At 46.4% G+C, this 26,502-nt stretch overlaps 1 protein-coding gene across 3 annotated transcripts in view; it reads left to right on the top strand.

The window, feature by feature from the left end:
• The window catches only part of LOC147748145 (complement C3-like), a 1,551,795-nt gene extending 1,525,821 nt beyond the window's left edge, over positions 1-25,974 (top strand). For all 3 annotated transcript variants that reach the window (XM_086959014.1, XM_086959019.1, XM_086959009.1), the window contains one exon: positions 25,615-25,974. In XM_086959014.1, the coding sequence (XP_086815140.1) occupies positions 25,615-25,753 (139 nt within the window). In that variant the 3' untranslated portion in view covers positions 25,754-25,974. The remainder of the gene's footprint in view (positions 1-25,614) is intronic.
• The last annotated feature ends 528 nt before the right edge of the window (positions 25,975-26,502 follow it).

Genomic DNA, 26,502 nt, shown 5'->3' with positions numbered 1-26,502 from the left:
CCTGGGCAGGAAGCGTAGGTGGGGGGCCCCGGAAGAGGGGGTCCGGGTGGGGCAGAGCGCGGACACCAGTGAAGGGGGAGGGTCAGGGTGTTTGGAAGTGGAACAGAGCCGGAGGCCGCCAAATCCCTACCAGGGGCCGCCACGCAAATATGTATCCATCCTCAGAGGATTATTATATTAAGGATATATATTGGCATGGTGGCCCCTGGGGTTTGGTGGCCCTGTGCAGGTGCACAGCTTGCACATGCCTAAGGCCGCCCCTGCATAACTAGAGTCTCACCACATGCAAAGAACCCTAAGGGACAGGCTAGTCAGTCTTTTTGTCTGTCTCCTTCGGCCTGGATACTATCTTTCTTTCCCTGTTACCATAGCTTTCTTATGAAAATTATGTTAATATTTCACTTCTGTTGTTGTATTTTCGTCACAATAAAATACACAGAACATAATCTTCACAAAAGTTATTTACAAAAGTTTAAGCTATTGCCATTATAAATTACAATAACTTTTAAGTATTAATTATTTTAAAAAAATAAAAGCCATTGTTATTTGTAATATCGATACATCTAAGTCACGTAAATACAACACATATTGTATTACAAATGCTATCGGTGTCACATTTGCAAAAGTTACAACTATTGGCATTGTAAATGACAAAGCTATTAATTTTGCTATTTTCAAAACCAACACATAAATAAAAAATGTGTCATTTACAATACGAATAGCTCAAACATTTCCTAATGCGAGACCTATTGCATTGCAAATGCTTGTTCTTTAACTAACCGAAAATGCCTATACCTTTTATTTTCTCCCCCATCTTCACCAAGGCGTCCAGAAAGGGTGACTGATGAATTGAACACAGGACTACAGCACAGAATCTCAGTGCTAAATAGCTTGTACTCATTGGTACAGCATATTTCGTCTCTCTTCTTCCAGACCTAATGAGAAGAATTAAGAGTTCATATTTTAGTATGGGAGCAGCACCTTTAATTGAGACACAAGCTTAGACAAATAGCTTATTTAGAAGAGACAGACTAAACTATGCATCAGTTTGTGATCTACTGAATTTAAGTAGAGAAGCCCAGTTGGCTGCCATCTTGGCCCTTGACACTTGGGACATTGATGGCGGGACAGAGGAGATATTAATAGTGTTGTCGCACAGGATGTGACTGCGGTTCTCCCCAAGAGAGTAGTTCTGTGGGAGACCAACAGCTTGTATGAGGACCAAAAAGCTAGAGGAGAATACACTGCCCTTTAAATAAAGACCATTGCCTGTTTGCCTGTTTGGCTGGAGTGCTCGGTCCCCCCAGTGTAGGAAGATGATCTGGGAAACACTACCTCGAGGTGGTGTGAAAACCAGACAGTTCTTTATGATGGTGGGTGTATAGAGAGGACGGTCTTGTTCCTATGAACCTAGAACAGGACAGTGTTGGTAAGCTGAGGCTGTCCTAAAACACATTTTAACACTTTAAATCACTGCTCTGGTATTGGTAGTAGCCAGAAGTTCCAAGGACTTGTTTGATAAAGTAGAAGGATCCATATTAAGGTTCTGCACAGTGCATGCCATCTGCAATGAAGGCAACAAAGTCAGCATGCCATGAAATTGTGCTATGCAACTGCATTCTGCTGAGCTATACATTCTTATTCTGAGTTGACGACCTGCAGATTCAAACTTGAATTTCCCTTGTAACCAGTTGAGAGATGAACAAAAGCACCTCCTTTGTGACACACAAAAAAGAGTCTGAGTGCTTTAGCCCGACCCTAGAGACACAATCCTAGCCACCATTGCACTGGGTTGGTAAAGATGGATCCTGCCAGCCTGATAACTTTCAGATGACCACCAGCAGCTCCAAATGGCCAAACACTTGATTCTAAGGTACCAGGCATCTAAGTGGAGACCGTGTGCTGCCGGTGTGTGAGGCCTACCCTTCACTCAAGAAGGGGAATCTCAGCCACTTCTATTTTCCTCAAAACCAAAATCATTTTGGCTAAGTTAGAGTATGGGGCAGTGGAGCATTTCTAGCAGCATATCAGTTTAACAAGTGGAGGTGCAGCTTGTAGGCACACCCCACAGGAGAGCACCGAGCAGTGGGCGATCTCTTGCCATACAGAGGGCAAGAATCCGATGAAGAGCGAATGAGATGCCTTTACCCCTGGCCACCCTTATTTTCAAGGGGTTCCAAGTAAATAAGTGTGGAAATAAATCCTTCTCTCAACAGAGATAGACTATTTTGCCTAACAGAGGTGTGGAAACTATTGCTGGCCTTATTTTCCAGACTACTGTTAATCTGTTCTGACAGCTCTCTCAAAGATCGTCAGCCTTGACCACATAAGGGATTGCACTCACGATGCAAGTGCCCTCAGTCTCGAACGCCTCCAAAGTGTACAGGAGCAGAAATCTTTAGGGCGCGACATTGACCTTGGAGGACGTGTATGCCTCCAGGACGAAGGAGTAAGTCACTCCGTGGCCCTGATGGACATTCTGACCCCCAAATCTAGAAATGCCCACCTGCGCACATCTCCTAACATTGGAATGAACCATCACAACAGCAGTTCCTGTTAGTGCTGGTAAAACAGAAAGGTCATCGATCAAACCTTTATATAGTTTTTCTATTTTCATAAACATACTCCGAAAAAAGGAGTTTGTTTTTGAAAATAGTAAAAAGTAATGGCCTCCATGCCATGGGAGCTTACTTCTATGGTGTGGGGTAATTGTTTTAATTTTTACTGACCCTAATCACCAGGTTTTCTTGGTGGTGATAGATCGAAATAATAACGCCACTCTAGGGGGTATAGCAACAAGGGCATTGCACCACTAGAGCATCATTATTTCCGATGCTCTGGTGACGAAATGCCCTGCTCCATATTTACAAGGCAGCACTACGCCACTTTGCATGGCTTACCGCCACCTTGTAAATATGAGCCTCCTCGCCGCAGTTTTCTGCGGCAAAGGGGCGTGCAATGGGTGTTGCTGTGGTTGTACCCACGCAACACCCATTGCTTTTTGACACTGCCCCAGATTTACAAGGATCTGTAAATCTGAGGCAGCGCCAAAAACTAATGCCTTTGAAAAGGAGGCGTTAGAGTGGTGCAATGAGGAGAAATACTTTTTTCTTCTCGTTTTTTGCTTTTTCTTCCATTCTGCATCACACATGGCAGGAGCAAAATGCCATTTATTATTGTTTTTGTGCAGGATGCTGCGCCTTCCTGCACAAACACAATCATTCCTACAACGCAGATACGCTTGCACTATGGTGCAAGCGTGCCTGCGCTGGCGCTAAGCAGCTTTTTTGGCTCCGGCGCAAGGAAAAACACAGGGGTGCACAGTATTCTTGTCAATACAGCACATCCCTGCGTTTTCCCTTGCACCGGTGCCAAAAAAGCTGCTGAGCTCCAGCGCAGGCACCCTTGCACCATGGTGCAAGGGTGCCTGCGTTGTCGGAATTATTGTGTTTGTGCAGGAGGTGGCATCAGCCTGCACACAAACAATCATTAATAGCGTTATGCTACTTCCATGTGCAGCACTGCGCTACGCCATTTAGTTGTAAATATCCCCCTAAATTACCCAAACGTCCGAATGGCTAACCATCAACTGCCCATACTCTGTTGAGTCCGCACAAATGCATCGGTGACAGAGCTACGTGAGGATGAAGTATGACGCCTGGGCTGGTGTGTGAGGGTTTACCAGACAATTTTTATTATTGTTTTTCGCTGTTTTGTGAAGTGCATTCCCTTTCTCAGGACACACACATTAGACCTATTATACATTGCCATTAATTTGAAAACTATCTGAGGTGCACTAAATATACATTCTCATCAGGTTTGGTTTTTGATTTGAGTATAATTGATTGGGAGGGTGCAATAACTAGTGGTCCAACCCTTCCTGTTTCTCCCTTCCCTCCTTGGCTGAGGGAACCAGTTATATGCATTTTTTAATGCTGAACAGACCTACCGACCCCACTCATTTATTTATTTTGTGTGGCTTTATATAATTCAAACATGGCCTTAGACAGGGGTCTCCAAACTACGACCCGTAGGGCACATTGGGGGGACCAAACAATCAGGGCCCACTTCTGTGGGCAAGCCACTCCTCCGCGAACCGCCCTCCCACCCGCTCCCAACCAGGCATAATCCAACCAGGCATAGCCTACATGGAGAACATGCCCTCCATTCCAGCCCCTGGCTGAGGACCGTGTCACGGCGCTCAGACCAATCATAATGCTGCATTGCAGCATTGTGATTGGCTTTGGGGAGGGAGCCTGGCTGCCTGCTTCCTGTTCCTGGAGTCGGAGGCAGGAGAGCAGAAGCAGAGACGCGGCATCTGAATAGCGGAAAACTACGTTTTTAAAAAAATTATTAATATACTCCCTCCCACAAACCACCCTTCCCCCCCACCCCCCCAGCACGCCCCCCGGATGCCCCTTCCCCACCTGCGAACCATGCAGGCAGTCACTGAAAGTTTTAGGGGCTTGGTAACTATATTTGATATGACTTTTTAAATCTTTGCAATATAGGTAGGGGGTATTTATTAGACCTGCCTTGTGATGCATGTCGTGATAGTCTTTCTTGATAAGACTGTTTTCACATTTCTGTTGACCACGCACGTCTACCAGAATGTGTACTTTTATCTCATAGACATTATGTTCTACTGGTGTCATTTTTATACCCCTGGACCAGTATCAGTGTCCCGACTTTGGGGAACGCAGCAAATTAAAGTTTCAATCTGAATTATCAAGCATTCAGCGTAGAATTGTGTAGTATGTATTCCAGAGTCAAAGCCTTATTACGAGTACAGCAGTCCTAGGACCGCCGCACCTGCGGTCTGACTACCGTAAACAAGGCAGTCCGACTGCCCGATTGCAAGCGTGACAGTCGGTCAGCCACCAGCCCGCAATCACACCACAGGCACCGCTAAGATCTTATATCCCGATGTTGCCACGGAGGAGAAGGCGGTGCTGAATATCAGTGTTGCAGAGGCAAGCACCTAGGACTACAACTTCCCTTTTCAGCAGCCTTTTCACGGCAGAAACACTGCCTTGTAAAGGACGGCGGAAAGGGAAGGAAACGGCCTCAAACAGTGCCCCTGGGCGATTTTGCCCATAGGAGTTAGTTCATGAGGGCACATGTTGTGCCCACCTCTTCATTGACTGATGTGCGTGCAGTGTTTGCCATGCACGACATAGTGCATGGCACACACTGCACGGACATGCAGAAGGCGCTTTACAGCGGCAGCATCAGCTGCGGCCCTTCTCAGTGGCCGAGCCATTCAACGGCCAGGCCGGCAGTCCATACTCGGCGGCCACTCAGAATAAAGCAGTCTAAACACCACAGCCTTTGCGGTGTTCTAGCAACCGCTGCGTTAGCCCAGGAATATTTGTAAAATGTACAAATGGCCCTCCTACTGGAAAGTTTGGAGACCCCCGCCCTAGAGCATCAGAGCCCTTTACAATAGTACAGTCATTATCAGTCATAACGAGAAAATATTTGAGATGTAGTACACAAAAAGTAAAAAACAGGCCTTCAAGAGTGTGTATGAGATCATAGATTTAGCCAAAGTGTCTTTCAAAGAGTAGAGTCTTAATTTCCTTTTAAAGGTTGCATGGCATGGGGTCAGACGCAGGGTCAAAGGAAGGGAGTTCTAAATTCTTGTAGAGCTCCCCAAGAATAACTGGGCCCTGTATTCTCGTTTGAAGGAGGGAGGCTCCAGGTGAAGAGAGTGTCCTTTTCTTGAACCCCATTTTACGCCAGAGATTTTCAAATTACCTGTTATGTAGATGGGTGGAGAGGGATGTAGGGCCTTCTGTGTGGTGCAGGCAGTTTTAAATTGAGCTCTCTCATCAATAGGGAGTCATGGCAGGAATAGAAGGACGGATATGATGTGGTCAAAATTCTTGTGTCCACTTCTTGCACTGTCTCCGGAGGCACGATTGGAGAGCCCTCGTGTGCCAGCATGCCTGTGTAACCAACAGAATGCAGGAGGCTAGCAGGCGAAGGCCGCCAGGACTGGAATGATCGCTCCATTCAGAAACATATGAATTATAGCCTGAATCTATTGAATCCTCTGGGGTGGATGGAAGATTTGATTCAATGTGGTATCCAATACTGCTGCAATGAACAGTATGCACTGAGAGGGCTCCAGGCGAGACCTGGCCTTGTTGATCGAAAAGCCACGGTCATACAACAGTTGAGTTGTTTCCTGTAAGTGGTAGGACAGTAACTCAGGAGTCAGCCTTGAGTAGCAAGTCGTCCGGGTAAGGGACTAGAGAACGTACCTTCCTTCTGAGGTGAGCTGCTACCTGCATTCACCTTTGTGAAGAGTCTCAGAGCGGAACTGAGGCCAAATGGAAGGACCACAAATTGATAGTGGTCTTATTCAACCATGAAACTGTGATACTTCCAGTGTGACTGCAAGATAGGGATGTGGAAATAGGCATCCTACAGATCAACAGACTCCATCCAGTCTTCCAAGTTCAGCACAAGTAGAAACTGAGCTAGAGACAGCATTTCAAATATTTCCTTTTTTGAGAAACCAGTACAAAATCCTGAGATCTAGGATCGGTCGTAGATAGCTGTTTTTGGGAATCAAGAAATACCTGGAGTAGCATCCCTGTCCCTTTTTCTGCGCTGGAACCAATTCCACTGCACCCTTGAGTAGAATGAATTGGACTTCCTTTTGGAGTACTTTCAAATGGTTTAGTGGGAGAGACTCCAAGCAGGAAGGTATGGAAGGGGGCAGATGTTGGAAAGGTGGGAAACACCCACTTTCTACAATTTGTAAGACCCATACGTCTGAAGGGATCGACTTCTATGTTTGTAGAAAGGAGGACTCATGTACTCCAACTGGTAGGGTATGCTCTGGTAGAGAGAATTTTGGGCTGCTTCCCTGTTGTGGCTGTAGCGAAAGAGGAGGAGGAGGAGGGAGGAAGAGAAGGACTTGCTGCTTCCCTTAACCGCACCCTCTGTGCTACCAAGAGCAGATTAGATTGTTGGTGCTGCTGTTGTTGCAAGTTTCATTGCTGTCTGCTTCAAAAGGAAAATTGATGGCTTAAACCCCCAAAAAAACCTACACTGCATGTAGTCTTTCATTTGCCAATAAAGATCTAAGCATCTAGCAGTTGCTTTGCTGCCTGCTGTCCTTAAATCATTGGAGGGCAGTCAGCCTTTGCTTAAAAAAACTGTGAACTATCAAAAGAAAGGTCCATTAAAGTAGACTGGACATCCTGAGTCGAGTATGGTGACAAAGGGATATTGACATGCCCATAGCCCCAGCTATGGGCATGCTACAGCTACTAAATTGGCTGTATCTAGGCCTGATTGGATAACTTGCTTGGCTTCAGCTTCCCTGTCAGCTGTAAACTCAGAAAAGTGTGTTGTAAGATCTTCCAAGAGGTTGGGCATGATGACTTGGGCAGAATCTAGCCAAGCATGAGCATATCATCCTGGCAAGCAAGTGGCGTTTAGACATTGTAATGCCATGCTGTCTGCTGAGAACAATCGCTTTACAAAGTGTTCCATCTTCCCTGATTCTCTATCCACTGGGGTGGGAGGGATTTGCATGGGGGGTCATCTTGAATGAGGCCTGAACCACTAAATTTACGGGAGACAGGTGGACTGAAAGAGAGGTAGGATCTCCCAGCACAGGTTTCTACCTTCTAGTGACTAATCTAGAAATTGCTGTACAGACTGTTGGTTTCTTCCAAATTGCCTAAATAGGTTTAGTGAGCGCCTCATTGAATGAGAGAAGAGGCTCAGATGTAACACTGGAGGATTGAAGGACATCTGTTAGCAGGGCCAGACTGGGAAAGCACACTCGCCCTGGCAATTGAGTTTGACCGGCCGCAGGGTTGGGAGGTGCGCATGGAAAACATTGCAGCTGCTTTGTTACAGGGAGTGATATTGCAGCTGTGCTGCAAAAAAGGGCCCTCAGTAACAAAACCGGCCCCCACCCTGGTGGCCCACAGGGGAAACGCCCCCTACGGCCTCTCCAGCCCTGTCTGTTAGGATGTTAGGCTTTATTTCTGTTGTTGACAGATTTAATATCAACATATCTGCAACTTTCATTACCATGGTATGGTAGAAGATGACTTCCTGAGGAGGAATGCCTGAGGGAGACAATTCCCATTCCAGGGAGGTATCCAGGTCTCCTGGATGTTTCACTCCCTCATATTTAGGATCCACATTTGACTGGTTCTCAACCTGATCGTTGCCATATTAATCATCTTGAGGATCAGTTGAAACTTTCTTCCTTTAAAGGTCTTTGTACCTCCTTTCTCGATCTGTAAGGCTCCATAGAACAGCCCTCATTTGATGGTATGTGAGAAATGTTGATGTGGAGGTGACATAGGTCCTGTGTCTTCTGGCACTGATGCCAGTGGAGTCCGTGGAGTGTCCTGGAGTGCTAGTGGCATTGATTGCGATGCCGATGCGATGTTGGATTCCGATACCAAAAGAGTCAGGCTGGGCACAGCAAGAGATGGTTACGTCATCCTCAGCGCTGACCTCATAAATGCTGGGGCCATGAGTAGATTCGCTCAAGAGACCTGTGGCATCAGGAAAAGATGGCATTGGATGAAACAGCATCAGGATTCCTTCAATGTTACAGGACGGTGGACCCATATGGCCAATAGGTGAAACAGTAGAGGCCATGGCCATATTTAACTTACTGAATAGAGAGTTCAGAAAGGCTGATGGATAAATTGTCGGAGCTAGGAATTTGGAGTATCAAGCTCCTGACTGAAACCTTGGAGATGGCGCCACATGAGGATTTGAATCCGATCCTGGCATCGGGCCTGACGGAGCTGCAGGATGGATACATTGTCGAGCTAGGAATTCGGAGTATCGAGCTCCTGACTGAAACCTTGGAGATGGCGCCACATGAGGAATTGAATCCGATCCTGGCATCGGGCCTGACGGAGCTGCAGGCACTGGGTGAGTCGGAGTTAGCACCACTCTCTTGTTTTCTTGTGGTGGAAATTCGAGATATGACTCTGGATGAGAAGTCGAATGTGTAGGAGATGGCAACCTACTTTTTCAAATTAGATGCAGTGGGTCCCTGTCTTCTCTTTTTCTTGTGTTTTCTCCGAGTAGATTGAACAGATTGAGGAGATGGTGACCGAGATCAAGGGCATGACTTCTTATGACTCCGCTTTTTGTCTCGAGGTATGCCCATAAAGATCTTGGCCTTCCTTTCTTTAACTGCCTTGGGATGCATCTTCTGACAGCATCAAGCCTTGTCAATGTTATGGTCAGACCCCAGGCACCAGAGGTAGACTTTGTGGGAGTCGGTGATAGACTTGCCCCTCACAATCTCTGAATGGTTTGAAACCGGATCTGTTCTTCTGAGACATTTCCACATGAGTAGCACCTAAATACGATACAAGGAGAGAGAAATCGTAAAATAACAACTCCCTTTTTCCTGGGGAGAGTTAGTCTGGAATGTCAGAATGGGCAGAAAAAAAGGAAACTGATGTCTCCATGCAGTTGGCGGTGCACTTTATGGCCCCAGTGATGTCACACGTGTTGCGTGCGAGGCCGGCTTGGAGCTGGTGTGGGAAAGGAGTCTGGTGCCTGGGATATTGAAAAGGTGAGGAATCTGCAGGTAGACATATCCATCAGAAAACTTTTTTCTCCTCTACTTGTCAATTATTTGTCCCCCACTCTTCCTGCTCACTAATTTATTCTCGCTTGTGTCTCCAGATTCAAACCTTTAAATATAAAGAGTAGCGTTCCTTCTATTGACTCTGGATGTCTCCTTGCATTCGCCTTAATTCTTTAAAAGGTCGAGTTTTGCAACTCCTTTCTTCTAAACCTCAATGCATTTTCTCTTACCTGCTAATGTCCCCATATTCTCAACAAGCATTAGCAAAGCCAAAGGGTCTGGGCTACTTAGGTGAATGTTACAAATCGGCTGGTCAGATTGATTCTTCACAAACAGAGCTATGCTATGGGTCCCTGAAGCAGGGATACATTGCAGAGCTATGCTGAAAATATAAATTAAGGAGAAACACACCACGCCTCCTCAAAAGACGCTTCAGCTCTAAAAGAACATAATAAATGTGGCAAAATGCACAGAGTGACAACTTGAAAATGCTGGTACAATAAAACTCTTGCTGGATCCAACGTGTGAAAAGATGGATGAATGTGTACATGAATGGATAAGGGGTGACTTAGTAAATTGATAAATGGATAGGCAAGTGAGTTAGCACTCAAGACACTGCTATGGATAGTGGGTGCCCTATAAAATGTAAGTAAAAGTCCTTTTCTTACTTTATATTTCACAACTTATAAACCGAGTCTGATCATGGCTGAAGAAAAGTTACTGTATTTGTATGTATCCTTTCGACTTGGTTTGCAATCATGAAGGCATGAAGGGAGATGCTGAAACTTAAAGTTCAATATGGCTTGCGTTTTTGGAAACATATTTATTTATTAAAAAAGGGTGCAAAGGAGATGGAGTCTAATGATTTAACAGTAGGTCATGTTGATGCAGAAATATTTCAAGCAGACAGAGGGATTAGAGAAGAGTCAGGTCTAGCCTTCCATTAATAAGCAGACAAATGTTTCCTAAAGAAAATAGGGGCTCAGTAGACTCGTCACAGACCCTATGGGAAGCATATAAGACCGTCATTCGGGGGTGGGGGATAATGTCATTGGTAGCAGGGAAGAAAAAGAAGCATAGGGCAGAGATGGTAAGGGCGGAGGCAGAAATTATAAAGCTGGAAGAAGAGGTCGCCAGGGCAGCAACTCCGGAAAATATGCACCTTCTAAAATTGCGACAAGATGATTACAGAGGCCTCGCTAGAGACAAGGCCATAGCTCAGAACGAGGATATTCAGAGTAGAATATACGAGCATGGAGACAAGGCCGGTAAATTGATAGCGTGGCTAGAGAAGGGAGAGTGGGCATCGAGGCTGGTGCCAGAACTGGAGGGAATGGACTCCGCGATGGTCACTGACCCGCAAGCCGTTGCGGGTGAGTTCTCCGAGTACTATGGCAGGGTGTATACCTCAATTGAAGGGTACACAGAGGAAGATAATAGTGCAATGCTTAGGGACATCCAGATGCCTACACTTCCGGATAAAAATCGGGAATATCTAGACTCTTCTCTCACGGTTGACGAGGTGGCGCAAGCCATCAGAGGGGTATGCTCGGGAAAACTACCCGTCCGAACGGAACCTCCATAGAACTATATAAACTAAGTGCCAACAAAATCGCCCCGTTCCTCCGGACCATGTTCACGGAGAGTAGAGAGAAGAGCCTACTCCTGTGTGACCAGCGGGTGGCCAATATTGTGGTTATCCACAAAGCAGGTAAAACCAAGACGTTCTGTTCTTCATATAGACCAATCTCGCTGCTCAATGCCGAGCCTAAAATTCTCGCAAATTTGCTAGCGACGCGACTACAAGGTAATCTCCACTTTGATACACCCGGATCAATCCGGTTTCATGCCCCGCCGTAACACAGCCCTCAATCTGCAGTGTTGGTCTCCTTAGATGCCACCATGGCGTTCGATAGAGTCGAGTGGCCCTACCTATTTGCAGCACTGGGGAAGATGGGCTTCGGAAAGGAATTTCTTACCTGGGTACATTTACTCTACGCCAATCCTTTGGCCAGAGTAGTTGTAAATAATCGCAAGTCCGCTGACTTTCCCCTTGGTAGAGGCACGAGGCAGGGTTGCCCCTTGTCCCTGCTTCTGTTTGCCCTCGCCCTGGAGCCCTTGGCGGCAGGGGTTCGATGGGACCGTTCGATACGAGGCCTGCGGTGAACATTGGACTGGGAATATAACATTTTGTTATATGCTGACGATATCCTGCTTTACCTTACAAACCCTAAGGGATCCCTAATCTGTTTTTGGATGTGCTAGCCATATTCGTGAGGTATTCCGGTTTTGCAATGAACTGGACGACATCCGTGCTTTTCGTCCTTAGGGACGATCTGCCTGGTATACCGTAGGCCTGTCTAATACAAATTGAGCCGACGGGGTTTAGGTACCTCGGTATCTATATTCCGCTTGATGTGAAGTTAAGATATGTCAACAATTTGGGCCACCCTTTGACTCGGTTTCGGAGGGGTGTGGAGCGCTGGAAGGCTCTTCCGCTCTCCCTCTTGGGCAGAGCGGTGCTTTTCAAGATGATGGCCCTTCCCCGACTCTTGTACGCACTCTAGAACACAATGGACCCGGTACCGGCATCCTACTTCAGGGAAATAGAGGCCCTCCAGAGACGGCTTTTTTGGGATAGTAGGCCCCGAATAGAATTTACAAAACTCACTCTCCCCTGGTATGATGAAGGGGTTGGATTGCCGGACCTACAGAAATACTATTGGGCCTCCCAACTGGCAGCAGTGAATCACATCGTTTATGGGCCCCCCCGGGGACCCTGGATATGCCATGGACCGCTGGCAGGTGCCAGGGAGGGACTTTACCAGGGCGCTGTATGCCAGATGTTGCCGGTGCATGCCGTGCACGTGTGGCATGCGGCCAACAGGCATCTCTGTTTGAAGGGGAAGCTCACGCTCTCCACCCCCTTATGGAACTCAGAGAAGCTTGGAAGCTTGTTTTTATTACAATTTAAATAAGCAGACAAATGATGTTGTTTGTCCCAATATTTAAAAAACTGATCTTCAAAGTATCGCAACATCAGCTGACACAGTATTGACCAGCTACTGCCTACATGACGCCTCTAGGGTCATGTAGGCACAAAGCGCTCTACACTCTGGTGCTCATGGGTTGGACGCCACAATCAACAAGGAGTTAAAGGTCACCTGCACTGGTTCAAAGCAAAATCTTAAAGCCACGTGTATTCGGATACACCACAATGTTTGCAGAAGCTAAAGTAAGTTTTAGTTGCACGAAACTGGAGATGACTAGCCTAGAGAAGAACTTCGTTTCTGTTATGAAAAACTTAACAAATAAATACCTACTTAATCTGCAGGCACAACCACTGCAAAGGTGCCTCATAGATGTTTACCAATCCTAGACCGTTTATTTTCACCCTTTTTTTAGACTGTATGACGCAGTGGCCAAGCAGGAAAGTAATGCACATGAATGGAGGCAAGAGGGCACATAACAATCATGCACTGATATTTCATACTGACTGCATATTGCAGCAGAACCTATCCCTGCCTCACTCTTTTACATATATAACATGCAGAACGTGAATGACCTAATAGACCACTTCAACACAACAGTCACAAATATAGTTAACACCACCATGCCACTAAAGTTAAAAAGAGTGTTGGAAATGGACAAAAACCCATGGTTTAATGATTCACTAAACGAGGATAGACGGAAACTAAGAATGGCCGAAAGGAAATGGAGACAACATCCAGCAACACCAGAGCTGAAATCATTAAGAAAAATAAGAAATGACTACAACAAAAATATCCTAAAGTCTAAAAAGGAGTATATTAGATCAGAATTGGATAACGCCAAAAACAGACCAAGGAAACTATTTGAGGTCCTAAACCAACAATCCAACAAAGCGTCAAAATCGGCCCAAGAAACCACTAAAACCCTTCTGAGCTGTGAAGTATTCGCTAATTTTTTCACCGACAAGGCCATCACTTTGGATACAGAGCTCAAATCTGAAGCGGACATCCTACCCATCCAACCACACAGTCTGTACAATAACAATCAGACAAACGACCTTGAGGAAACTAAAAACAAAGCGCATTGGGACACATTCAAGATATATGATCAGAATACCATCGCCAAAACACTAGCGGACATCAAAACAAATAACCACTTCAATGATCCACTCCCCACCAAATGTTTACAAAACATCAACCACATCATCATCCCAATATGGACAAAAATAATAAATGCGTCGCTATCGCAAGGGGTCCTTCCAGAATGCCTAATAGTAGGCCAAGTTACACCGATCATCAGGAAACCAACAGCGGACCCAGCAGATCCTAATAACTTTCGCCCAGTTACTAATATTCCATTACTGGCCAAACTAATCGAGAAATGAGTACAAAATCAACTAAGCCAACACATCACAAACTTCAGACTATTGGACAACTGCCAATCAGGATTCAGAACAGGACACAGTATGGAAACAGCGATCCTACATATATCGCTGATGACGCCTTACAGGCCCTACATCTTAATAGAACATGCCTACTAGTCCTTCTAGACCTATCATCAGCTTTCGACACGGTAAATCATGAAAATGGGAATGTCAGGACTTGTACTGAAATGGTTTGAATCCTTCATTCAGAACAGATCGCAGAGATTCTTGGTCAACCAGTCTTTATCCCCCTCTTGTCCAAACTCGATCGGGGTCCCTCAAGGATCTACCTTATCTCCTTCACCTATACGTTGAACCTCTGACAGAAATCCTCCAAGACGCAAACATATCCTATCACATGTACGCGGACGACACGCAGATTTACATCAAAGTAGCATCTCTAGAGGACATCAAGGAATCAATGAGGCCTTAGGAAAGATAATTTATTGGTCAACCAGTAATCACCGGAAACTGAATGCACAAAAAACTGAATTCCTATTAATTTCACCGCCAAAGAACAATACAGAGACGATAGAGTGGACCAAAATGATCACAGCACTAAACTGCACCCCTACGCTGGTGGACTCAGCCAAATCGTTAGGAGTCACCTTGGATAAGAATCTAGACATGAAAGCACACATCAAACTAATGGCAAAAAGTGCACGCTTTCATTTGTACTACTTAAGGAAAGTGAAACCGTTCATCTCGTCGGCAGATCTCAAACTGGCAATTCAATCTTTAGTTATCTCAAGGATTGAATACGGATGTACAACCTTAGCAGGCCTACAAAAAATGTCCACGGCACCACTAAAAGCATGCCTCAATGCAGCTGCAAGGCTCATCACCGGTTCGAAGAAATTCGACCATATTTCACCTCACCTAAAAGCGTTAAACTGGCTTCCATATGAAGCCAGAATCCAATTTAAAGTGGCATGTATCACCCACAAAGCGCTCCATTACAAAACACCGAGTTACCTGGCACAGAAGATCGAGATATCGGGAGGTTGCAGACCTGCCAGAAGTGCCAAGGAGCTGCTGCTGAGGCCACCCATATTCAGGAAGAAGAAAACGTATGACAGAGCGTTCTCTGGGGGAGCCCCCAGAGTCTGGAACTCAATCCCTCTGAATATCAGGAAAATTACTAACATTTCTGCATTCAAAAAGGAAGCTAAGATCTTCCTAATGAGTAAGTTCCTTACATAGTCAAGTATGGACTTCAACGCCTCTGCATTTGAAAGGTGCCTACACGGAGCATCAAATGGAAAATAGAAACAATGTCCAGTAAGCAGTAACAACCTAGAAGCGCTACACTTGATTAGAACGAGATGAAGACTGCACAATCAAAGCCAAGTCAGTATGGTCTATACAGGAATTTAGCACACAATTTAGTAGGATATCGAAGAACAGTTATAGCATTTATGTCAACTTGGGGAAAGACGCAGGTTGAAATGATAGCATTATGTAATCCCGGTGTTAGCACTAACCGAATCCTTAACAAACTAGGGCCGGATGTAGGTTGTCGGTAACGGCCGAAAATCGGTATTTTCGGCCGTTACCGATCGGTAAATAGGTGATAGGTATGTAGGGGGCATTATTTTACAGAATCGGTAAAATTAACGATTCGGTAATTTTACCGATTCGGTAAAATAAAAAATCGGTAAATTTACCGAATGTGAGCCACCCAGATGTAGGTGGGACTCTTCAGAGTCCCAGAGGTCTTACCGAATCAGTATTTTACCATCAAATCCATTTTTATGGTAAAATACCGATTCCGGTGTGCATGCACATGTGTGCATGCACACCTATGCCATGTGACAGGTAGACCTGCCCTTAGGGCATGTATGCCTGCCACATGGCACCGAGCCTGTTTTGGGGGTGCCAGAGGGTGTCAAAGTGACACCCCCTGCACCTTTGTGAAAATCGGTATTTACCGATTCGGTAAATACCTAATCAGTAATGCCCATTCATTCCTATGGGCTTCAAAGCCCATAGGAATGAATGGGCATTACGGATTCGGTATTTACCGAATCGGTAAATACCGAAATCATCCCATTCGGTATTCCAGCACATCTGGAATACCTACATGTCCACCCCATAGATTTACCGATTTTTAATTACCGAATCTGTAAAATTCGGTAATTAAAAATCGGTAAATCTATTTCACCTACATCTGGCCCCTAGTGTACATAGTCAGAATATAGCTCGTGATTGACATATGCTGAATCTACCTCATATCAGTGTGATACGCTTACTACTTAGAGTTATAATTTACCTACCTCAGTCCGGTAGGGCAATGTTATGTGAATTGTAGCAGTAGGTTACACCTAATATATGGAACTATAACCACCTACTTCATTCCCTTTATGGTAACGCTATGTGAATTGTATTGCTAATCTACCTCTTGTATATGTATTCTATATTTCTATATTTCTAATCTACCTCATGTATATGTATGCTGTGAAGCGCTCTGATACCCAAGGGTCACGTTCGCCCTATATAAAACTTTCTAAATAAAAAATAAAATAAAAACATATCATACCATTAATGATTCACTGCTGCTTTACAGAGGTACATATTTGAATTTAAATTACCTCTGCAATGAATGTATGACGTTACAACGCATACATTTAAAAAGGCATGCCTTTGGAACTCAGTTTTTACATCGCAACATCCTTTACAAAGCATAATTTAACATGGCATGCCATTACAACACAATTTTTATTACTACACTTACAACGCATTCCATTACATCGCATCATAACAGTACAACGCATGCCATTACAATGCATACCATTACATTGCATTTAAGGTAAGTGTTGGATAGCGAAGGGGTAACAATTACTATTCTAACTCCAGTGGGTGCAACAGTAGGGTAAGTTTTGGAAAGTGTAGGGGTAAAAATTACTATTTTAACTTCAGTGGTTGCAACAGTAGGGTAAGTTTTGGATAGTGTAGGGGTATAAATTACTATTCTAACTCCAGTGGGTGCAACAGTAGGGTATGTGTTGGATAGTGTAGGGTACTATGCGTTGTAATGGTATGCGCTGTAATGACATGCAATGTAATGCCTGCGTTGTAGTGACATGCGTTGTAATGACTTGCGTTATAGTGACATGCAATGTTATGGCTGCGTTGTAGTGACATGTGTTGTAGAGGATGTTGCGATGTAATGACTGCGTTGTAAATGTAGTGCGATGTAATGACTGTGTTGTAAAGGTTGTTCCCCTCTGCAATTAATGCAGTACAGATTACTTATACTTACATAGATAGATTCATGCAGATTAAGGAAACTGTGGAAGAAGAATGGCACACCGCTCTTGCGCCTTAGAAAGCAGTGGTTGGTAGTTCCATAACTGAGCTATATACGGCGGTACTGCACTGACATCTGGAGCTGCTCTTGGAGTACCTTTACTCTTCGTAGGATGCAAGAGTCCCCGCGTGTGGCTGGTCTTGCAGGCTGAACCATCTGTGGTGCTTGTGTTTTAGGGGAGGGAAATGGATTTCGCCATTGCAGAGGAGGGGCATCAAGACCCACTGGGGTAGATGGAATTTCAAGAGCAGGCTCACGGACTGCAACACCCATAATGCCTAGCCTGCGCACGCCCACGGGGGCGGGACTGAGCAAACAAATAAAACATTCCAAAACGCTTTGGTGCCTCTGTTACCTTACTTGCATGCCACCGAAGAAGGACTACGGCTTGAAATGCGTCTGGTCTCCTGTGCAAGTTGAAAGTTGTGTACCTTGCTAACTGCAGTGACCATTGGTGTGAGTGCGGCTAAACCCCTTCAGGTGTGACTTCCTAGTGGGGACACTTTGGTTTTGTGTATATAGCGGCTCATCTAGCCGCAGGAAGTCCCGCCGTAAACTCAGCGGATCCATGCGCTTGCAACCGCAAGCGCTTACGGAGTGAAGGGGGCCTCGCCTTTGGATTTCCAAAGTGTGCCGTCAGTATTGTTTCACAACTTTTACCCACTTGGATTTTTTTTTTTTATAAATCTTTTTATTGTTTAAAGCAAAAAATAAACAGACATATCTGGTGCCATACATACATCCAATAATGACAGGGTGAGTTGGTACAAAAAAACAGGATAGTGGTGGAACAGCAAAGATATTCGAGAGGCTCGCACGATTAAGCACAAAATAAAATTGCATCAGTATAACCGGTTAACAGTTCAGTTGCGAATCCTCAAAACCTTCCCACCCATAAAATCAAAACAGCAGGAGAATCATGGCAACCAGGTACTAGAAGTTAAGGATCAATGTCAGGATATATCGGCAATATTACGAGTAAAGGAAAGACTGAGAAAAATTGAAAAAGAAGGAGAAAACCATATGGGCGATAACTGAAAGAAAACAATAAACACATCCCCTCACCCTGCACCCCTGCAAACGGCTATCGCCTAACACCCAGTAGCAGTGTGCCTGTCGCCCCAACTAACTAGATACTGAAAGAAGAAATCTACCGAAGTAGAGAAGAGAAGTGGAGGAGGGCATAGTCGTACAAGCTCCCGGTCGCCCCCCCTCCCCCCCCCCCCCGCCCGCCAGAATCAAGGAGCCCCAAGTTGAAGTCAAGAAATCAATCGGACAACAAATATGTGTCTTTACAAGGGAGTCTTCAAACACCGCCCAGCCGTACTATAGCATTAGTTTAGCAAATCCCGTGCCCATCGATACTTGAGTCAAACCCAGTCTTTCGATCTCATCCTTGCCCCTTCCAATCAGACACATGAGTCCCCCCCCCCTGATAAACCACCTCTTCCACAAGACAGTCCGAGTGCGAAGAAACTATAATAGAACTCAATGCAAAACAAAGTAGTAGAACGAAAGTGCCGTGAACATTGTCAGGTCCAGAGACTCCATTCCCCATTGTGAACTTCCAGCGTTGATTTGTCCGCCATCTTAGCGGCTCTGATACATGGGGAAGTGACGCAGTGTCATTCCGATAACAGTTCTCATCAGAAGTTTCTGGAGTGGGAACATCAATTAGTCCTTCCATGGTCGGCAACAATCGTAGGTTTAACAATCCATTGGTGGCATTGAACTTGTGTTCGTCTTCCAAAACACTGGTCTAAGGCTCCGATACCTCACACAATGGGGGGTCTACTTCCTTCGTCAGAGTGGCCATATTGGGTGTCTCGGTTGTCACTGTTTCTTGTAGTGGATTAGGGTCCAAACCAATTCGTAGCATCTCAACCAGGCGCTCCATCGTCGCTTGAATGCGGTCTTCAACGTACACCTGAAGTGACTCAATGGCCGCCAACACCGTTCGCAGCGACGGGCCACCCGCAGTCTGTTCAGCCACTCTTCGATCGGTGTCGATCATGATCGCTTCCCCCCGCGGCTTGATCTCTCAGAGGGGAACGGGCGGATAGGAAACGGTCGACTGCATAGGGAGACTTATGTATTGTTTCGATGGTATCCTGGGGCTGCCACCGCAGGCAGAGAACCAAACCCAGTGAACACCACCGGGCCGGTTACCGGGTCACCGGGCAGGGCCCCCGTCAACAACTGCTAGCGTTAGGCTGTCACCCCTCCTCCGACCTTCACCAAGGCAGCCCGCCGTCGTCCACATCAATTTGAAAAACAGAAAGAAAAATTTTCTTTATCCACACCGGTAGACCGGACCCAATCACACCACCACAGCCGATGTTGTTGAACTGAAACCCGGATGGGCCAGTACTCGAGACCCCGGCTTCCGGGCAGATCTAGGCCGCAAACTTCGACTCAACAAATCTTCGTCTGCCGAGCAAGTAGAGATCTCGGGATATCGCCTTTAATCTCACGGCAGGTTCATACACATTGTGGTGGGGCGCAAAAACAGGATAATTGGCAGGATATTCCGGCGGGAGGCCGAGGTCGGCAGAGCGGGAGCTTACATGGCCATCTTGGTTGCTAGCATGGCTCCTCCTTGGATTTATTTTCATACAAGTACACGACCACTGGGACTGCTGTGTACTACAGAGGCATCAAGACCCACTGGGGTAGATGGAATTTCAGGAGCAGGCTAACGGACTGCACCACCCATAATGCCTAGCCTGCGCACGCCTACGGGGCGGGACTGAGCAAACAAATAAAACATTCCAAAACGCTTTGGTGCCTCTGTTACCTTACTTGGATGCCACCGAAGAAGAGCTACGGCTTGAAACGCGTCTGGTCTCCTGTGAAAGTTGAAAGCTGTGTACCTTGCTAACTGCCATGACCATTGGTGTGAGTGCGGCTAAACCCCTTCAGGTGTGACTTCCTAGTGGGGACACTTTGGTTTTTTGTGTATATATATATATATATATATATATATCGCCAAATTTCCCACAAGAAGAAATCAGAGGCCAGAGGGGATTTCAGAAAGGAAGCACGTTTAATTCCGAACAACGCAGTGGCGGCGAATGCATTTCAGCACAAAGCCTTCTTCAGCGCCCTGCACTGCATGGAGTCCTGCTTCATGTTCACACAATTCTGTTCCTTCGTGGATGCTTGCCACGCCCTTAACTCACCTCCCCCAATGTAGGCAAATGTTCAGCACACCTGTTGTTCGTTTTGTATAATGTCCCAACTACAACTCCCAGGTGAATTATGTTCATGTATCCAGGTTGGCGGCACGGGGAGCAGAGAAAACACGTTGGTGCAGGCTGGTTTAAATTCTGCAAGTGAGTGCTACAGGAATCCCCCATTGGAAGTTCCAAATGCCACGGTCACCTCACCGAGTCCCCTCGGACTGCTGCCACCAACTATATATATATGTGTGTATCTGTATGTATGTATATATATATATATATAAAATTATTTTATTTTAATACCCACTAAAACCCCCAAATTACAATTGTTATCCCAATAACTATACAACTCCATAATTCTAAAATTACCCTTACCACCCCAATACCCATACCCCCAAACCCTTAAATTACCCTGGCACCCCAAAACCTACACCGACCCTGAACCCTAAAATTACCCTGGGCACCCCAAAACCCAGACCCTGCACCCTAGAATTACCCTGGGCACCCCAAAACCCAAACCCACCCTGAACCGAAAAAATACCCCTGCACCCTAAAACCACCCTAAAACCTACAATCACCCGTGCACCCCAAAAGATAAAACCACCCTAAACACTAAAATTACCCTGGGCACCCCAAACTCACCCTGAACCCTAAAATTACCGGGGTCACCTCAAACCCACCAAACCCTAAAAATACCCCTACATACCCCAACCCAATCAAACCCTGAACTCTAAAATTACCCTGGGCACCCCAAAACCCAAGCAAACTCTGAACCCTACAATTACCCAGGGCACCCCCAAACCCACCCGGAACCATAAAAATATCCCTGCACCACAAAACCACCCTAAAATTACCACTGCACCCCAAAACACATAACCACTCTACTAACATTACCCTGGGCACCCCAAAACGCAAACTCACCCTGAACCCTAAAATTACCCTGGTCACCCCAAAACCCACCCACAACACTATAAAAACCCCTGCACCCCAAAACCAAAACCACTGGGAACCCTAAAATTATTCTGGGCACCCTAAAACCCAAACAAAACCCTGAACCCTAAAATTACCCTGGACTCCCCAAAACCCAAACCCACCCTTAGCCCTAAAATTAACCTTGGCACCCCAAAACCTATACCCCTACACCCAAAAAGCCAAACCGACCCTAAACTCAATATTTACATGTAAAATACATATGCCGTTACCATTCATGCATTTACAACGAAATTCGTTGTAAAAGCATGTGTTGTAAATGCATATGCATTATAATGCCATGCCTAGTAATGGCATTGCAGAGTAATGGCAGTTGCGTGGTGTTGGAATGAGGGGTACTAGTATTTGTGGTAACATTTTTGTTTTAATGGCTGTTTACCATCACAGGCACATGATCCACTCTAGAAGTAAGGTGCACCTTAGGTGGTTCTAGTGATGCACTTGACAACGATGACACTCACTGATGACTGTCAGCGATCTGCTGTGTGATGGGTGTCTACCGCACATCTTTCTCTTTTTCCTTAATCTACTCTGCAATCTAGTGCTGTGGCCTCATGACACTCTTCTCCTTTTCATCTTCTTCAATGGGGCAATGTAACAGCTTGCCAAACTCTTCACCTTGATTCTTCCACGACTTGGCATCTTGCCACATACTGCTTCTCTTTTCTCTTCCTCTTTGTGCAATCTTGTCAATCAATCATGACATTTGTAAATCGCACTACACACCTGTGAGGGTCTCAAAGCGCTGGGGGTAGGGGGATGCCACTACTGCTCAAAGAGCCAGGTCTTGAGGAGTCTTCTGAAGGTCAGCAGGTCTTGGGTCTGCTGTAAGCGGGTGGGGAGGCGTTCCAGATCTTGGCGGCGAGGTGGGAGAATGATCTGCTGCCGATCTTCAGATGCGGGGGACTGTGGCGAGGGTGAGGTCGGCGGAGCGGAGTTGGCAGGTGGGGGTGTAGAAGCTGAGTCGTCTGTTGAGGTACGCTGGTCTGGTGTTGTGGAGTGCTTTGTGTGCATGGGTGAGGAGCTTGAAGGCAATCCTTTTGTTGACGGGGAGCCAGTGCAGGTCTCTCAGTTGGGGTGTGATGTGGTTGCGGTGAGGGATGTTATGTATCAGGCGTGCAGAGGCGTTCTGGATGTTTGCAGCCGTGTCTCCTGCCTAGAGGGGGTTTCCGTAGTCCAGTCTGCTGGTGACGAGGGCCTGCGTGACAATTCGTCTCGTGTCGGTGGGGATCCACTTGTAGATCCTGCGTAGCATACAGAGGGTGTTGAAGCATGAGGAAGAGACGGCGTTGACCTGTTTAGTCATGGAGAGGGTGGAGTCGAGCATGACCCCCTAGGTTGCATGCGTGGTCGGTGGGTGTTAGGACTGTTCCCAGTGCAGTCGGACACCAGGAGTTGTCCCAGGCCGAGGGGGTGGATCCGAAGATGAGGACCTCCGTCTTGTCCAAGTTCAGCTTCAGTCGGCTGTTTCTCATCCATTCGGCTACGGCCTTCATTCCTTCGTGGAGGTTGTTTTTGGCCGTGTGGGGGTCTTTGGTGAAGGAAAGGATCAGCTGGGTATCGTCTGCATAGGAGATTATGTTGATGTTGTGCAGTCGGGCAACGTGGGCGAGTGGTGCCATGTAGATGTTGAACAGCGTTGGGCTGAGGGATTCACCCAGGGGTATGCCGCAGGTGATCTCAGTGGCTTTGGAGCGGAAAGGGGGGAAGGAAGACGCTCTGAAGTCCAGGGCCTTCTCTTGGATCCCCGCGTCGTGGAGGCGTGTTCGTAGTGTGTGGTGGCAGACCGCGTCGAAGGCGGCTGACAGGTCTAGAAGGATGAGGGCCGATGTTTCTCCGTCGTCTAGCAGGGTCCTGATGTCATCTGGGCGGCAATGAGAGCAGTTTCGGTGCTGTGGTTGCTATGGAACCCGGACTGGGAAGGGTCTAGGATGCAGTTCTCATAGAGGTAGTGGGTCAGTTGTTTGACGTTCTTCTCGATGACCTTCGCCGGGAACGGGAGCAGGGAGATAGGCCGGATGTTCTTGAGGTCCTTGGGGTCCGCCTTGGGTTTCTTGAGTAAGGCGTTGATCTCTGCATGCTTCCAGCTCTCTGGGAAGGTTGCTGTCTTGAAGGAGATGTTGATGGCTTTTCGGAGATGGGGTGCGATGACTGTGCAGTCTTTGTTGAAGATGCGGAGTGGGCATGGGTCTGACGGAGAGCCGGAGTGGAGGATGTTCATGATCTTGATGGTGTCTTTGTCGGTGATGTTTGTCCAGGCGAGCAGGCAGCTGGTGTAGATGGTGGTCGTGGGGGTCTCGGTGGTTGTCGGGCGGTCGTGGCGTTGAAGCTGTCGTGCATGTCTGCGATCTTGCGATGGAAGATGGCCAGCGAGCCGCACAGCTCTTGCGAAGGTGGGACATCAATGATGTTGGAGCTGGGGTTGGAGAGTTCTTCTTCCTTTTTAAACTCGGCCTCTCGATGTGATGTTCACTTCACATGGACATCCCTGGGCATGTCCTGCCCCTAGGACTGATTCTCTTTTCTGTCTCCTGACCAGGCCTCTTGTTGTGACCTTCTTTTCACAGGGACCTCCCCGGTTGCATCCTGTCCTGGCCTGACTCATCTCCTCATGGACCTCTCACAAGCCTGGTCCCTTCCCTCTGGAATCTTTTTGGAGCTCCACTCCCTGGCTGGAGGGTCACCTTTCTTCTACATTCTTTGCTTGAGGATGCCTCGAGCCTGTGCTGTTGCTGCGCTTGCTCCTGCCTCTATTCAGGCATGCTTGGCAGGGTTGGCGTGTGGAGTGCTCAATGCTGGGTCAATGGCGGCCATTCTGTAAAGCGGGCTGCTGGCAGACACAGCCTCTTCCCTTCAGCATTGCTCCTTTTTTGGAGAGGAGAGGTCTCTCTCTCCCGGGTTCCTGCCCGTGCTGTCAGGTTTCTGGGTGCAGGCTTCGGCGCCTGTCTGACTTACACACTCTTGGTTCTTCTTCATGGGCGCCCGCTTCTGGCGCTTTGTGTGCCCATTCTTCTGGCTTGTGGTGGTGTTTGTTCACCACTGGGGTTGTATGGGGCAATTTCCTCTATGTACAGGGGTTCACAATCTATCCCCTTCAAAGGATAACCAGCCCATGGGGAGCGTGTGGTGCACTCGTAGCAGTCTCTTAATTTTCTTCGTGCTTTCTTTCCGTAGTGCCACACTCTCGCTACAGTCCACATGAATCTGGCTGTTCTTTTCTTGGGTGGGGCAGCTCTCCTCTGTCAGTCTATATCCTGGGGCATGCAATAGCCTCAATGGTGCAGTACTTCTGACAGTTACACAAATAAGGATTCACCAATTAGGACAAATTGACACACATTGGCACACATCTAAGGATTTTGAAATTTTTCCTAATCAAGTCTAGCACCTGAATAGATGTGAAGGATGACAAACCTGGGGAAGACTAAGTACTCATAGAATCAAAACATAAGTGCATTGTTCTTCAGGTGCCATATGTTTTTGCTGAATGGGCATTTAATTTAGATATGATAAAACTCAAATGAAGAACAAGCATTGGTAAAGCTAGCAGGTCTGGTGCTGGCTACTAGTCTTTTGGCATTGTCAAATCATTTTTTGTTTTGACATGATTTTTTAAAACCTTTAACATTAGGGGTGCCATCAGTCCCGTGCCATTTTAGAATAATATGTAGGCTAAAGGCAAAAAAAAGTTGGTCTCAAAAAGCATACTTTGCATAGTTGTAGGTGGCACTAAGGCAAACTACTTTCTGTCCGGAAGTACTCCTTGTGAAAGTAGAGAATGCTGTCACTCACAGTAAAGTTAACCAATGGCTGAATCGGGTGATCCACTGCCCCATGCTGTATGCTTCAGGCTGCAGAAGAAAATTGGGATGGGGGAACAGCTGACTAGCAGATGAAGCAGGCTGGCTGAAAGCCCTTATTAGTGATTATATGTACAAATAATTGTACAAATGTCAAAAGGTCTCTGCTAATGCCAGACCTAAAAACTGTATTGCTGAATGAAACTTATGGCGAGTTGCAACAAACGGAGAGTGTTCCTTTATAGTATGTCTGAAAATGTTATGTTCTTTGAGACGTTATATTGCTTTAATTCGCACATGCCTCTTCTCTTCCCTTTCTGTAGGTGGTCATACCACTTGGGCAGCCAAAGCTACATCCTCCACTGGCCAAAAGGAGGGAAGGACCTGCCTGGTGGATCTCAAATTTTGAACACGTTGGAAAATGTCACAAGTACTTTTAAAGAGAAGGGATGCACATCATAATTGTATTACTTCAACAGAAAGGTGGTAAATAAACCACCTTTTACTGGATTGTCCTGTAGTAGTGTACATAAAAACGATGTATATGATGTAAAGCTTGAAAAGCTCGGTGTTCAAGTTTTATGAGAAGTAATTTTTGAATGTTTGAAGTAATAAGAAGATGTATATATAGATCTCTGATTAAATATGGATGTAACCACTTGAATAAAAATACTTCATACAAATAATTTTTGAGCAGTAGCATTTGTTATGTTATGTTGTGGTACTCGTTTTAGTAAATGCTAGCTTGACAACAAAGATTTCTTGATGCCAGTTTGGGCACAGCCATATGCAAATCAGTCTTTTCCCGGCTCTTCATGGGAACAGTCCAGACCAAACTGCCAAGCCAGGTCCTCCTTGGACTGGAAACAAGCATCCTGGGACTGGTTTCGGGGCAACACCCCACGTCAGCCAGGCTAGCTTGAATCCAGTGGTGCAGTGAGCATGGGGCCCATGCCTGGGAAAACCCTTCCCACTTAGGGCGTCAAAAACAAAAGGAACAAATGATAGACAGAGTGCTTTTCCTCTCTCGCCCTAAGTGCATCAGGTATACCAGGACATGGGTCTAGGGGCCACTGTGCCACTGGTTGAAAGCTAGCCTGGCTGATGAGAGGCGAATCCCTGAAAACAATCCCAGGATGCTTGTTTCTGGTCCAGGTAGGACTTGGCTTGGCAGTTAGGGCTGGACTGTTCCCATGAGGAATAGGCTCAAG

This window comes from Lissotriton vulgaris, chromosome 1_1 (genome assembly GCF_964263255.1).
Source record: "Lissotriton vulgaris chromosome 1_1, aLisVul1.2, whole genome shotgun sequence".
NCBI lineage: Eukaryota > Metazoa > Chordata > Amphibia > Caudata > Salamandridae > Lissotriton > Lissotriton vulgaris.
Note: the sequence above shows the minus strand (reverse complement) of the source record. Positions and strands in the feature narration are given on the sequence as shown.